At 45.5% G+C, this 14,689-nt stretch overlaps 1 protein-coding gene across 2 annotated transcripts in view; it reads left to right on the top strand.

Annotated features, from left to right (window-relative positions):
* The window catches only part of ZNF143 (zinc finger protein 143), a 75,356-nt gene that overhangs the window by 37,942 nt on the left and 22,725 nt on the right, over positions 1-14,689 (top strand). For both annotated transcript variants that reach the window (XM_068260077.1, XM_068260078.1), the window contains exon 10: positions 1,088-1,213. In XM_068260077.1, the coding sequence (XP_068116178.1) occupies positions 1,088-1,213 (126 nt within the window). The remainder of the gene's footprint in view (positions 1-1,087; positions 1,214-14,689) is intronic.

The raw sequence follows: 14,689 nt of genomic DNA, 5'->3' as shown, positions 1-14,689 counted from the left end.
TGTTACCTACAACTGTCACTCAGATTGCAGTAGTGACCTCAACTTGAACTGGATGCAGAGCTAAACAGATCTTGATGCCTCTGAACATTCCAGTAAAAATTGCATATGTGCACCTTTGCAGGTTCATTTAGGTGATGAATTAGGAGGATGCACACAACACCTAACTTTATTCATAGAATAGGTAGCTGCACTCTGCATTATAGTGCATGTAGAAGGAGTTACTTGAGGTGTCGAAGGAATATCTGGCAGAGCATTCTTTACCGGTTCTTTATGGATTGGGTAACAAAGAGCGAAAGGATGTGTTTTCCTGTATAGCAAACAGCCAGCATGTCAGTGGGGGGCAAGTTCTTAAAGTGTACCTGAGTAAAACAGCAAAGATTTATACTTACCTGAGGCTCTCTCCAGCCCCCTGTAGTCTGTCAGCTCCTCGGTGTCCATCCCTTCCCCTCCGTTGTCCCACAGTCTTCCCCAGTAAAGTCCCCAACTTTGGCCCAGTAAAGTCCCCAACTGTGGCCCGGCAAAGTCCCCAACTGAACCAGTCATGGACTACTGCGCATGCACAGTCATGGCCGTGTGCACCCCCAAATCATGCTCTTGTGGCCAGAGTGTTTTGCGCATGTGCAGTTCGCTAAGATTGTAACTGCCCTTGCACAAATTGTTCCCAGCCATAACAACTGAACATCAATAAACATGAACAGTAATTCAAACAGTTCTGCCAATGAAAGCTTGTGATGCAGAGGATTACAGCCTCCTTTCTGGAGCATGTATTGGTTTAGGTAGCAAAGGAGCAGTAGGTTGTAAGACTCTGGTGGTCTATCATCCGAGGATAGACAGAGCACCTAAGAGAAGGTGGGTCGAGACTGTTGGTAGAGTGAAAGGAAAAGAGGATAGAAGTAGGAAAGAGAAAGGACAGTGCTTTTGGACAGTGTTGAGACTGACAAGTGAGGATGGTTGTGTGTGGTGTGTACTGTCTCCCCCTTGTGTTTGCTGATGGTGTGTGTGTTTCCCATCACTTACCTGATTGCTGCTACTGCTGCATCTCCACTGGCCGTGTCCTCAGGCATGATTCCTGGTGTCATTCCCACAGGTTACGGACTGAAGAGCCATGTCCGCACTCACACTGGGGAAAAGCCTTACAGATGTTCAGAGGAGAACTGCACCAAATCATTCAAGACATCAGGAGACCTGCAGAAACACATCCGCACACACACAGGTAACCCACCACCTGCTGGAGTCACAAAAATAACTCTTCAGCCTTTTCAATGTAGCTATTTATGTGCATTATAGAATTTTTCACATATGAGTTATGTAGAGGGTACATGACGGGAGGGCTGAGGACCAACAGGAGCATTCCTGGGGAGAAAAGTATGATAATAGGACCAAAGACTAGTGATGGCCATCTGTCTAGGACAGTGGTTCCCAACCTTTTATGAGGTATCGCCCCTTAGGGGAAGACGACTCACCCCTGTCGCCCCCCTTCTGGTATACCCTTACGCCAGGTGGTGGTGCCAGTGGAGGGGGTAGCGCTGTGACCTTGCCAGATAAAAATAGCCGGTGACTCAACTACTTTGCGCCAATTCCCTTACCGGTGTAATGTCAGCTATTGCAGCCCCGCACGTTGTGCAGCCCCGCATGCGCAGTAGGAGCCTGAGTCCCATTAAATTGTGCAGCCACGTAAAACGTCCTAAATATCTCCGCTTCCGCACCACGTACACTCCCGAAATTTTCAGGGGAGCTCTGTGCCGAATTGCAGCCCCCGAGCCCCGCTGGTTCCCGAGACTGATTGCAGCAAACCTATCTCGGGAACTAGCGGGGCTCGGGGGCTGCAATTCAACACAGAGCTAGATCGGGGGTCCCCTCCCTCCCCTGAAAATTTTGGGAGTGTAGGAGGTGCGGAAGCGGAGATATTTTAGGTAAATAATATCTAACTTCCCACTGAGCATGCGCGATACTCAGTGAGGAAGGCTGCTTCCGGACTGCAATATCTGACATTACACCGGCGCGTGACCAACGAGCCCTGAGGAATTACGCAACTCTATCATGCACACTTGCATATTTTATACAGATCATATTTTTTGCCCATAATTTTCTTAAAGTGAACCTCCGGACTAAAAATCAACTCAGCAGCACTGAAAAGGCCTGGTGTTTCTTTAACAGTTTCACAGCATCAGAACTTTGTTTCTCTTATACAAGCCTCATTTTTAGCTGCACAGAAGAAAACTGCCCGGGCTTTTTTCCCCTGATGCTGTGCAAAGCATGATGGGATTTCTGATGTTGTTGCTCTCGTTCTGCTGTTTTGGTGCAAATTTTTTTTTTTTTTTTACATTTTGAATTTGACATTTGAAGCCTAGCGTGGGCAGCTGGGAGGGGTAATCAGGACACAGGACAGTTGGAACTGTGTCTCCTGCTCCTTGTCACCTCCTTTCAACCAAAAATATGGCTGCCCCCATGACAAAGATGGCTGCCCCCATGAATCACAAACATTTGCCTGTTCTTTTAAAACAGGGTGGGTAAGAGATTATATTACCTATCTATTCTAATTAACATAACTAATGTAACTTAATGACTGTATGTTTGTTTAGGCTGAAGTTCCCCTTTAAAAACGAGTGACACTGCGACACTTTATTTTTTCTGCCTTTTCATACTGATCGCCCCCCTGTCGCCCTCCACAAATTTACCGCCCCCCTTAGAACCCAAATCGCCCACCTGGGGGCGTTAGCCCCCAGGTTGGGAACCACTGGTCTAGGAGAACTGATAGATTTGCTAAGCTCTGATTTTGCTGTGATCACATCCTGCTTTACCGCATGATCATGACTAGCTAATCTGAGACTTGCATATCCATCACCTGACTAAACTGATCACATGTTTCTCCATGCATTTTCCTAAACATGACCATCACTTTTAACCACTTGAGGACTGTGGGCTTTACCCCCCTTAAGGACCAGACCCTTTTTTTCCATTCAGACCACTGCAGCTTTCACGGTTTATTGCTCGCTCATACAACCAACCACCTAAATGAATTTTGGCTCCTTTTCTTGTCACTAATAAAGCTTTCTTTTGGTGCTATTTGATTGCTGCTGCGATTTTTACTTTTTACTTTTTATTATATTCATCAAAAAAAGACATGATTTTTTTTTTTTAACTTTCTGTGCTGACATTTTTCAAATAAAGTAACATTTCTGTATACATGCAGCATGAAAAATGTGGACAAACATGTTTTTGATTAAAAAAAACCCCATTCAGCCTATATTTATTGGTTTGGGTAAAAGTTATAGAGTTTACAAACTATGGTGCAAAAAGTGAATTTTCCCATTTTCAAGCATCTATGACTTTTCTGACCACCTGTCATGTTTCATGAGGGGCTAGAATTCCAGGATAGTATAAATACCCCCCAAATTACCCCATTTTGGAAAGAAGACATCCCAAAGTATTCACTGAGAGGCATAGTGAGTTCATAAAATATATTATTTTTTGTCACAAGTTAGCGGAAAATGACAGTTTGTGAGAAGAAAAAAAAAAAAGTTTCCATTTCTGCTAACTTGTGACAAAAAAAATGAAATCTGCCACGGACTCACCATGCCCCTCTCTGAATACCTTGAAGTGTCTACTTTCCAAAATGGGGTCATTTGTGGGGTGTGTTTACTGTCCTGGCATTTTGGGGGGTGCTAATTTGTAAGCACCCCTGTAAAGCCTAAAGGTGCTCATTGGACTTTGGGCCCCTTAGCGCAGTTAGGCTGCAAAAAAGTGCCACACATGTGGTATTGCCGTACTCAGGAGAAGTAGTATAATGTGTTTTGGGGTGTATTTTTACACATACCCATGCTGGGTGGGAGAAATATCTCTGTAAATGACAATTGTTTGATTTTTTTTTTACACACAATTGTCCATTTACAGAGATATTTCTCCCACTCAGCATGGGTATGTGTAAAAATACACCCCAAAACACATTATACTACTTCTCTTGAGTACGGTGATACCACATGTGTGGCACTTTTTTGCACCCTAACTGCGCTAAGGGGCCTAAAGTCCAATGAGTACCTTTAGGATTTCACAGGTCATTTTGTTTCACGGTTTAGGGCCCCTAAAATGCCAGGGCAGTATAGGAACCCCACTAATGACCCCGTTTTAGAAAGAAGACACCCCACGGTATTCCGTTAGGAGTATGGCGAGTTCATAGAAGATTTTATTTTTTGTCGCAAGTTAGCGGAAATTGATTTTAATTGTTTTTTTTTTCACAAAGTGTCATTTTCCGCTAATTTGTGACAAAAAATAAAATCTTCTATGAATTCACCATACTCCTAACGGAATACCTTTGGGTGTCTTCTTTCTAGAATGGGGTCATTTGTGGGGTTCCTATTTTAGGGGCCCTAAACCGTGAGAAGTAGTCTTGAAACCAAATGTCGCAAAATGACCTGTGAAATCCTAAAGGTACTCATTGGACTTTGGGCCCCTTAGCGCACTTAGGGTGTAAAAAAGTGCCACACATGTGGTACCGCCGTACTCAGGAGAAGTAGTATAATGTGTTTTGGGGTGTATTTTTACACATACCCATGCTGGGTGGGAGAAATATCTCTGTAAATGACAATTGTTTGATTTTTTTTTACACACAATTGTACATTTACAGAGATATTTCTCCCACTCAGCATGGGTATGTGTAAAAATACACCCCAAAACACATTATACTACTTCTCCTGAGTACGGCGATACCACATGTGTGACACTTTTTTGCAGCCTAGGTGCGCTAAGGGGCCCAACGTTCTATTCACAGGTCATTTTGAGGCATTTATTTTCTAGACTACTCCTCACGGTTTAGGGCCCCTAAAATGCTAGGGCAGTATAGGAACCCCACAAGTGACCCCATTTTAGAAAGAAGACACCCCAAGGTATTCCGTTAGGTGTATGGCGAGTTCATAGAAGATTTTATTTTTTGTCACAAGGTAGTGAAAAATTACACTTTGTGAAAAAAAAACATTAAAAATCAATTTCCGCTAACTTTTGACAAAAAATAAAATCTTCTATGAACTCGTCATACACCTAACAGAATACCTTGGGGTGTCTTTTTTCTAAAATGGGGTCACTTGTGGGGTTCCTATACCGCCCTAGCATTTTACGGGCCCAAAACCGTGAGTAGTCTGGAAACCAAATGTCTCAAAATGACTGTTCAGGGGTATAAGCATCTGCAAATTTTGATGACAGGTGGTCTATGAGGGGGTGAATTTTGTGGAACCGGTCATAAGCAGGGTGGCCTTTTGGATGACAGGTTGTATTGGGCCTGATCTGATGGATAGGAGTGCTAGGGGGGTGACAGGAGGTGATTGATGGGTGTCTCAGGGGGTGGTTAGAGGGGGAAATAGATGCAATCAATGCACTGGGGAGGTGATCGGAAGTGGGTCTGAGGGGGATCTGAGGGTTTGGCCGAGTGATCAGGAGCCCACACGGGGCAAATTAGGGCCTGATCTGATGGGTAGGTGTGTTAGGGGGTGACAGGAGGTGATTGATGGGTGTCTCAAGGTGTGATTAGAGGGGGGAATAGATGCAAGCAATGCACTGGCGAGGTGATCAGGGCTGGGGTCTGAGGGCGTTCTGAGGGTGTGAGCGGGTGATTGAGTGCCCTAGGGGCAGATAGGGGTCTAATCTGATGGGTAGCAGTGACAGGGGGTGATTGATGGGTAATTAGTGGGTGTTTAGGGTAGAGAACAGATGTAAACAATGCACTTGGGAGGTGATCTGACGTCGGATCTGCGGGCGATCTATTGGTGTGGGTGGGTGATCAGATTGCCCGCAAGGGGCAGGTTAGGGTCTGATTGATGGGTGGCAGTGACAGGGGGTGATTGATGGGTGGCAGTGACAGGGGGTGATGAGTGATTGACAGGTGATCAGTAGGTTATTACAGGGAAGAACAGATGTAAATAATGCACTGGCGAATTGATATGGGGGGGGGGGTTCTGAGGGCAATCTGAGCGTGTGGGTGGGTGATTGGGTGCCCGCAAGGGGCAGATTAGGGTCTGATCTGATGGGTAACAGTGACAGGAGGTGATAGGGGGTGATTGATGGGTAATTAGTGGGTGTTTAGAGGAGAGAACAGATGTAAACACTGCACTTGGGAGGTGATCTGATGTCGGATCTGCGGACGATCTATTGGTGTGGGTGGGTGATCAGATTGCCCGCAAGGGGCAGGTTAGGGTCTGATTGATGGGTGGCAGAGACAGGGGGTGATTGATGGGTGGCAGTGACAGGGGGTGATTGATGGGTGATTGACAGGTGATCAGTGGGTTATTACAGGGAAGAACAGATGTAATAATGCACTGGCGAATTAATAAGGGGGGGTCTGAGGGCAATCTGAGCGTGTAGGCGGGTGATTGGGTGCCCGCAAGGGGCAGATTAGGGTCTGATCTGATGGGTAACAGTGACAGGTGGTGATAGGGGGTGATTGATGGGTGATTGATGGGTAATTAGTGGGTGTTTAGGGTAGAGAACAGATGTAAACACTGCACTTGGGAGGTGATCTGACGTCGGATCTGCGGGCAATCTATTGGTGTGGGTGGGTAATCAGATTGCCCGCAAGGGGGATGATTGATGGGTGGCAGTGACGGGGTGATTGACAGGTGATCAGGGGGATAGATGCACACAGTACACAGGGGGGGGAGGTCTGGGGAGAATCTGAGGGGTGGGGGGGGTGATCAGGAGGGAGCAGGGGGCAGTTTAGGGCATAAATAGAGTGACCAGATTGCCCGGGACGCGTCCCGTATTCGGGGTCCGCTGTCCCAGGCAGCACGAGGTCCCGGGAAACGTCCCACTTTCAGCAGCGGGACGTCCCAGCCTCGGGACTCTGTCCACTCTATACTCATGAACTGGCAGCGGCGTCTATAGCAGTGTTGCCAACTCATCCCTTTAATTACTGACACATATGAATTATACAGGTTTTGTGGCTAGGTAGATGCAGTAAGGCACTGACTGAACCTGTATAACTTAGATGTGTCAGTAATTAAAGGGATGAGTTGGCAACACTGGTCTATAGACGCCGTGCCAGTTCATTGCCCGCAGCCCCGCTCCAGCCTAACTGTCTTCCGGTGTTCCGACACCGGCAGGCGAGAAGGGCTACGGCAAGATGGCTGCCGGAGCCCTGTACTACTGGAGACTATTTGTGTCTCCAGTACAGGGCTTCGGGCGCCATCTTGCCGTAGCCCTTTCAGCACGGGAGAGAAGATCAGTAGCAAGATGGTCCCGGGAGCAGCGCGCCAGAGGCCTGAGACTTCTGCCAGGTGAGTAAATGCTTTCTTTTCCAGGTGAAATGTTTGCACGCATTGTGTTTTTTTTTCCAGGTGAAATGTTTGCCCGCATTGCGTTTCTTTTCTGGTGAAATGTTTGCCCGCATTGCGTTTCTTTTCCAGGTGAAATGTTTGCCCGCATTGCGTTTTTTGTTCCAGGTGAAATGTTTGCCCGCATTGCGTTTCTTTTCCAGGTGAAATGTTTGCCCGCATTGCGTTTTTTGTTCCAGGTGAAATGTTTGCCCGCATTGCGTTTCTTTTCCAGGTAAAATGTTTGCCCGCATTGCGGTTTTTTTCCAGGTGAAATGTTTGCCCGCATTGCGTTTCTTTTCCAGGTGAAATGTTTGCCCGCATTGCGTTTCTTTTCTGGTGAAATGTTTGCCCGTATTGCGTTTTTTTCCAAGTGAAATGTTTGCCCGCATTGCGTTTCTTTTCTGGTGAAATGTTTGCCCGCATTGCGTTTCTTTTCTGGTGAAATCTTTGCCCGCATTGCGTTTCTTTTCCAGGTGAAATGTTTGCCCGCATTGCGTTTTTTGTTCCAGGTGAAATCTTTGCCCGCATTGCGTTAATTTTCTGGTGAAATGTTTGCCCGCATTGCGTTAATTTTCTGGTGAAATGTTTGCCCGCATTGCGTTAATTTTCTGGTGAAATGTTTGCCCGCATTGCGTTAATTTTCTGGTGAAATGTTTGCCTGCATTGCGTTAATTTTCTGGTGAAATGTTTGCCCGCATTGCGTAATTTTCTGGTGAAATGTTTGCCTGCATTGCGTTAATTTTCTGGTGAAATGTTTGCCCGCATTGCGTTTATTTTGTACTGACATGTTTGCCCGCATTGCGTTTATTTTGTACTGACATGTTTGCCCGCATTTCGTTTATTTTGTACTGACATGTTTGCCCGCATTGCGTTTATTTTGTACTGACATGTTTGCCCGCATTTCGTTTATTTTGTACTGACATGTTTGCCCCCATTGCGTTTATTTTCTGGTGTCCGGGGTAACTGTTACTGCATTTATTATTTAATGGTCATAGATGGCTATGTTTGCTGCTTTGTGGTTACGGTATACTATTAGCATCACACAGTTTCTGCACACCCATGATGCAAAGTCTCGTTTGTCTTGCCTCGCTGTTGCATCATTACGTTAGCTCCGCCCATACAATGTCATGGCCGCGCCGCAGCCCCCCCCCCCCCAGTCTTCGTTGCTGCGTGCTCCTCAGTCCTCCCCACTTTTCGCCGCCCCCAACGCGCCCCCTCCCCGTCCCAGGTTGGACCCACAAAAATCTGGTCACTCTAGCATAGAAAAAAAAATAGCGTTTACAGATAGTGACAGGGAGTGATGGATGGGTGATTAGGGGGGTGATTGGGTGCAAACAGTGGTCTGGGGGGTGAGCAGGGGGGGTCTGAGGGGTGCTGTGGGCGATCAGGGGGGGGGGGGGGAATCAGTGTGCTTGGGTGCAGACTAGGGTGGCTGCAGCCTGCCCTGGTGGTCCCTCGGACACTGGGACCACCAGGGCAGGAGGCAGCCTGTATAATACACTTTGTATACATTACAAAGTGTATTATACACTTTGTATGCGGCGATACGGGTGCTAGTAACCCGCCGGCGCTTCCGAAACGGCCGGCGGGTTACAGCGCGAGGGTGGCGGAGCCAGTCGCCGGCGGAGGATCGCGTCACGAATGACGCGATCGCTCCGCCCATGCCCGTACAAGGACCGCTGCCTCTGCATGCGGGATCCACTTGCCGGCCGCCTCTGTGCAGTGGGCGGTCGGCAAGTGGTTAAAGAGCCTTCTTGGAGAGGCAAAGTATGATTCTTGGATCAGGATCACTGGGGCACTTCCTGGGAAGTGAGTATATAGCAAGGACTGCGGACTGGTGAAGACAGTATGATGGGAGCGCTAGTTGGAGCATTCTTGGGAAGGGGAGTATAGTGATATGATTGGGCACCAGCAAGAGCCTTCTTGGGAAGGGTAATGCAATTGGTGGACAAGGGACCAGGAGGAGACTTCTATTGAGTATAATGATGTAATTGAGGACCAGTGTAAACTTTCTTGAGGAGGGGAGACATATATGAAGACAAGGAACCAGTATGAGCTGTCCTATGGATTGGAGTATAATCAAGAGGACCAAGGATAAGCAACAACCTTCCAGGGGAGGTGAATATAATGCAAGGATTAGGAACTAAAAAGAATGTTTGTGGGAGGGGTATATGATGTAAGGATTGGGGACAAGTAGGAGACTTTCTCATTACAGGAGGAGGATTATAATATTAGGGACCAATGGAAACCTTCTTGGGGAAGAGGAGTTATATGTGAAAACCAAGAACCAGCATGAGCTTTTCCTAAGGAGTGGGGTACAAGGAGAGGTCCAAGGATAAGCAGGAGCCTTCCTGAGGAGGTCTTTTTTTATTTTTTTATTTATTTTATTACTTTTTGCCCAGAAATGTGTTTTAATGATCAGTATGAAAAAATGTAATTGAAAAATTAGTACCTAATAAAATTAGTTCCAGACACCACTGTGTGCCAGTGAAGACGTTGTTTGGTCTGTGCTGTAGCAGAAAATAGGTGTGGTAACAGTAGATTGTGGAGGTGATCAAATTCTGTTTGTGAACCCAGCGGGTGCTGTATGTAATAAAAAGTCAGGGGCAACATCTCCCCATCACAAGTTTGTATGGAGCGCCCTGTCCTGGAAGAAAAACAATTACTTTAGTGTTTGCCCGATGTACAATCTTTCCTCTCCCTGATTTACATTCTGAAATGTATAACAGGTGGCAACATCTTTAAGGTACATACACACGTCCAACTTTTTCGACCAACTTGTCGTCTTTCGACTTGTCGTTTGAACGACAAGTTGGCCGTTTGTACGAGCTGTCGACCTACTGATAACAGCCGGTTTGCCCTATCCACTCAGCGGATCCATTGGACCAACTGTCGTTCAGACTGTTATGTTAGGTACACACCATACAATTTTCTGGCAGATTTATCTGCCAGATCGATTATTTCCAACATTTCTGATCTGAATTTTGATCTATTTTTTTTTTTTATTTTATTTTTTATCTTCTTTTCAATCAATTTTTGTCCAGTTCTATGAAAGTTGATAAAAAATTATGGAAAAAACGATTAAAATAGATCAAAAAATCAAAAAATCGATCGAAATTCAGAAATGTTGACGTCAAATAGAAGATGGAAGAGCACTCATCTATAAAGAGGAGCTGTTGTGTGCCCAAGCCTCAGATCCCAGCATCCACGAGATCCACAGACAATTGATGCAAAAAGGCTGGCACCACACCAAAATAATAAAAGATTCGCTCTTTATTCAAATTCCATTAAAATTGCATAGAATCAATGAAAAATATAGGCTAAGGCGGCGCCTTAGCCTATTCTTTTAAGGTGCGTACACACGCACTACTATCAGGAACGACGGGTCCGTCAGACCCTCCTGCTGGGCGGGCTTTCCAGCAATAGAGCGTGTGTACAGTCTGTCGGCAGACTGATAACACTGTTTCTGAACGATCCGCTTAGAATTGTGTAAAACATGTTTGCCTGATACAAATGGTATGCCAGGTAAGCAAACTCTCGTATCCCTTATGCTGGGAATACACCATACTTTTTTTCGGCAGATAGATGGTTCGATAGATAATTTCCTACATGTCCAATCTTATTTTCGATCGTTTTTCTGATTGATTTCTCATAAAAGTGAATGGAAATAGATAAGAAAAGATAAGAGGATCGAGCGGAAAAACGTTTCGAAAATTGATCAGACAGAGAATAGACCAAAAAACCGCATATTCCCAGAATTAAACAGGTTGTAATCGTTTTATTTTTCCCTTGGGGTGCCTCTTCCCTCCCAGTGTTAGAAAACCCAGCCCATCTAGTTCAAAACAGTTTAATTTGAAAATGTTGAATATTATAGTTGTAACTTTTTCAGCTGATGTGTAACAGGCGTCTTACTCAACGGCTGGATAGTGTACTGGTTAAAGACACCACCTCTGACATGGGAGACCAGGGTCTGAGTCAGTTACCTTATCAGTAAGGAGTCCTTGGGCAAGACATTCTCAGTAGCTGCTGCTCTCCAGTGCGACAGGAGAAAAGCGATATACTTAGCAGCATGGTGGCGTAGTGGTTAGCGCTCTTGCCTTGCATAGCTGGGTCCCCAGTTCGAATCCCAGCCAGGTCAACATCTGCAAGGAGTTTGTATGTTCTCCCCGTGTCTGTGTGGGCTTCCTCCGGGCACTCCGGTTTCCTCCCACATCCTAAAATCATACAGATAAGTTAATTGGCTTTCTCCAAAATTGGCCCTAGACTATGATACATACACTACACGATACATACATAGGACATATGTCTATGGTAGGGACTAGATTGTGAGCCCCCCGAGGGACAGTTAGTGACAAGACAATATACTTTGTACAGCGCTGCATAATGTGTCAGCGCTGTATAGATACTAAAATAAATTAGCACTTGCTGATGGCCCGGCGTTGCCCAGGTATGTATTTGGCTGGTGTTGGCTGCGACCACTTTTTCTAACCCGAACACACAATTACTCAATGACCAAGTTTGTGAGCTTTGCGGTCTTTGGCATCAATAATTTGCATTGAAATGAAACAAATCTAATTGGCTGTTTGTTGCTCCACCCCCTTTTCTGAATTTGAATTCCAGTCACCCAATGACAAACTGGTGTGAGGCTTGTGCCATTAAAGAGAACCCGAGGTGGGTTTGAAGAATGTTATCTGCATACAGAGGCTGGATCTGCCTATACAGCCCAGCCTCTGTTGCTATCCCAAACCCCCCTAAGGTCCCCCTGCACTCTGCAATCCCTCATAAATCACAGCCACACTGCTGACAAACAGCTTGTCAGAGCTGGCTGTGTTTATCTCTATAGTGTCAGTCTGCTGCTCTCCCCGCCTCCTGCAGAACTCCGGTCCCCGCCTGCATCCCTTCCCTCCCTGCTGATTGGAGGGAAGGGATGGGGGCAGGGACCGGAGCTATGCAGGAGGCGGGGGAGCAGCCGAGACTGACACTACAGATGTAAACACAGCCTCACAGCACGGCTGTGATTTATGGGGGATTGCAGAGTGCAGGGGGACCTTAGGGGGGTTTGGGATAGCAACAGAGGCTGGGCTGTATAGGCAGATCCAGCCTCTGTATGCAGATAACATTCATTAAACACACCTCGGGTTCTCTTTAACAGTGCAAGAATGGCAGCAATGAAATATTCCCCTTGAAAATCAATAGGTACATTTTGATTGGCTTTTGTAAGCTCCACCCACTTTTCTGAATATTAATCCCAGTCACCCGCTGACTAACTGTGCAAAGTTTGAGAATCCTGCCATTAACAGTGTTTGAATGGCTGCAGTTTAAATTTTCCCAGTGAAATTTGAATTTGTCTCCGCCCACTTTTTGGCTGTGGGGATAAAAATCCTATATGTTATTCCAGGTAATGTACTATGTGTGTGCCAAATTTCATTCAAATCCGTTCAGCCATTGCTGCGTGATTGAGTAACAAATATCCAAACGTTTGCATGCATAATATTAGTAAGATTATTATTATTACATAATGCTTTTGTTGGTTGTGAGGTTACTGTGTTGCTGGCTGTCTTGTGTTATTTTCCTGTGCTGCTGATTGTACCTCCCCTGTATAATTTCCTCTGTGAGCTGCAGAACAGGCTCTCAGTTATGTAACTCTTGTCGTTATATTTGAATTGCCGCTCCTCCCCTCGCTCTTGTTATGCCATGTGTGACTCCGATGCGCTTGCATCTCCACACTAACCCCCTGCGTTACATAATATCCTCTAACAGACGGCAGCCCTGGCAGGACAGAGGAGTTGTGTGTCCTGGGCACCATGCCCACAGCTCCAGTACAGAACATTGTGTCCTCTCGCCCACCCCTAGCTGTGCTTTCCTTAGAAAGCAGACTGAGAATGTTCCACAGAGGATCAGAGGAGAACAAACTTTGAATGAGGAGGGAGGATTGTCATTGGTCGCCTGTTAAGTGTGTGCATCTGTCATTTCAGATTTGGTAGTGTTAGCATTCTATTTCAGTTTTTACAAGTTTTTTTCTTATTCTGAACACCTTCATTACGTCTGTACATTTCTTATCAGCCGGTCCTGGATCACAGCTTATTGCCCTGACAAGCTGTCACAACATAGAACCCCCCCCAACAGCAATTACACACGTTCCTACTTCAGGACAGTCCAGCTTGGCGATCAGGAATCAATAATGCCACTTTATGACTAGTGCCAGGGCGGTTCTAGCTACAATCAGGCCCTGGGGCAAAAGTAACTTGGGGGGGGGGGGGGGGGGGGGTTAGCGGTCTTTACTGTGAGCTTGTACAAAAATGATCCGATTCTGACTACCTCAGTTTAGGAAACCACCAACTCCAGGTACCCAAAATTGCTCCGACTTCTTAGTCTTATACTTACTAGGGCTGTGGAGTTGGTAGTTTATGAATCCACCGGTACCTGAAATTGCTCTGACTCCGACACCTCGACTCTGATGCCACAGCCCTGTACTTGCCTAGAAGAGGCTTCCTCACCCTCCTACAAACTAGGGATTGTCAGAAATGCCGATTCTGACGGTATTTCGCATTCTGAGAAGTGTCTTTCCGAATTCTGCAGAAATCTGATTTTTCGTTGTTGTCAGTTAAAGTGGTCTGAAACTCAATTTCTTTTTTGCCCAAAAAGATTACTTACATTTTTAAACTTACTACCAGAAACAAAAAATTGTAGTAGAACAGCATTCAAACAGTTAAACACAGTGCTTTGTCCTGCCATGGAAAGCCCCTTCAGCTTAGGATCTCATCCACTGTGGAGGTAACAGTATATTTTGTTTACATTCCTCAGTTACAATTACTATAGTTACACAGCCAACCACTGTGCAGAAGGAACTGCCTGGAAGCTGACAAGCAGGGACATATGAGAAATAATCACTAGATAGCTGCTGTATATTTATTAAAATGTATTAATAAAATGCAATGGCAGCTTTCAGAGCAGATAAACTGTACTTTGGGAAATTGTAATTTGTAGGCAGACAATATTTATTGTGCACAAAAGCAAATATAACTGTACGGGTAATAAAAAGTAGGAAAATACATTTTTATTGAATGTTATATCAGAGTTCTATCCCATTTAAAAAAAAAATAAGTTTTTGGGGAAATCGGCTTTATTTTGTGGATGCAGCTGTTATGTGTAATCATCATTTCCAACTGGCAACTGCTGTATTCTTCCTAATTCTCTGATTGGCCTCATAATTACTACGAGTCTTGCGATTGGTCTAAAAATGTTGAGTCTTTGTACTCTGTATTCTGCGGAAGTCCGATTTTCCATGGCGCAATACTGATTCTCTGATTGGCCCAATACTTCCAAGTACTGTGATTGGCTTAAAAATTCTGAATCTCGGTAATGAGTTATTCAGCAGAATTCCAATT

The sequence above is a fragment of the Hyperolius riggenbachi genome, chromosome 11 (assembly GCF_040937935.1).
Source record: "Hyperolius riggenbachi isolate aHypRig1 chromosome 11, aHypRig1.pri, whole genome shotgun sequence".
Taxonomy (NCBI): domain Eukaryota; kingdom Metazoa; phylum Chordata; class Amphibia; order Anura; family Hyperoliidae; genus Hyperolius; species Hyperolius riggenbachi.
This window is presented reverse-complemented; position numbering and strand designations above follow the sequence as displayed.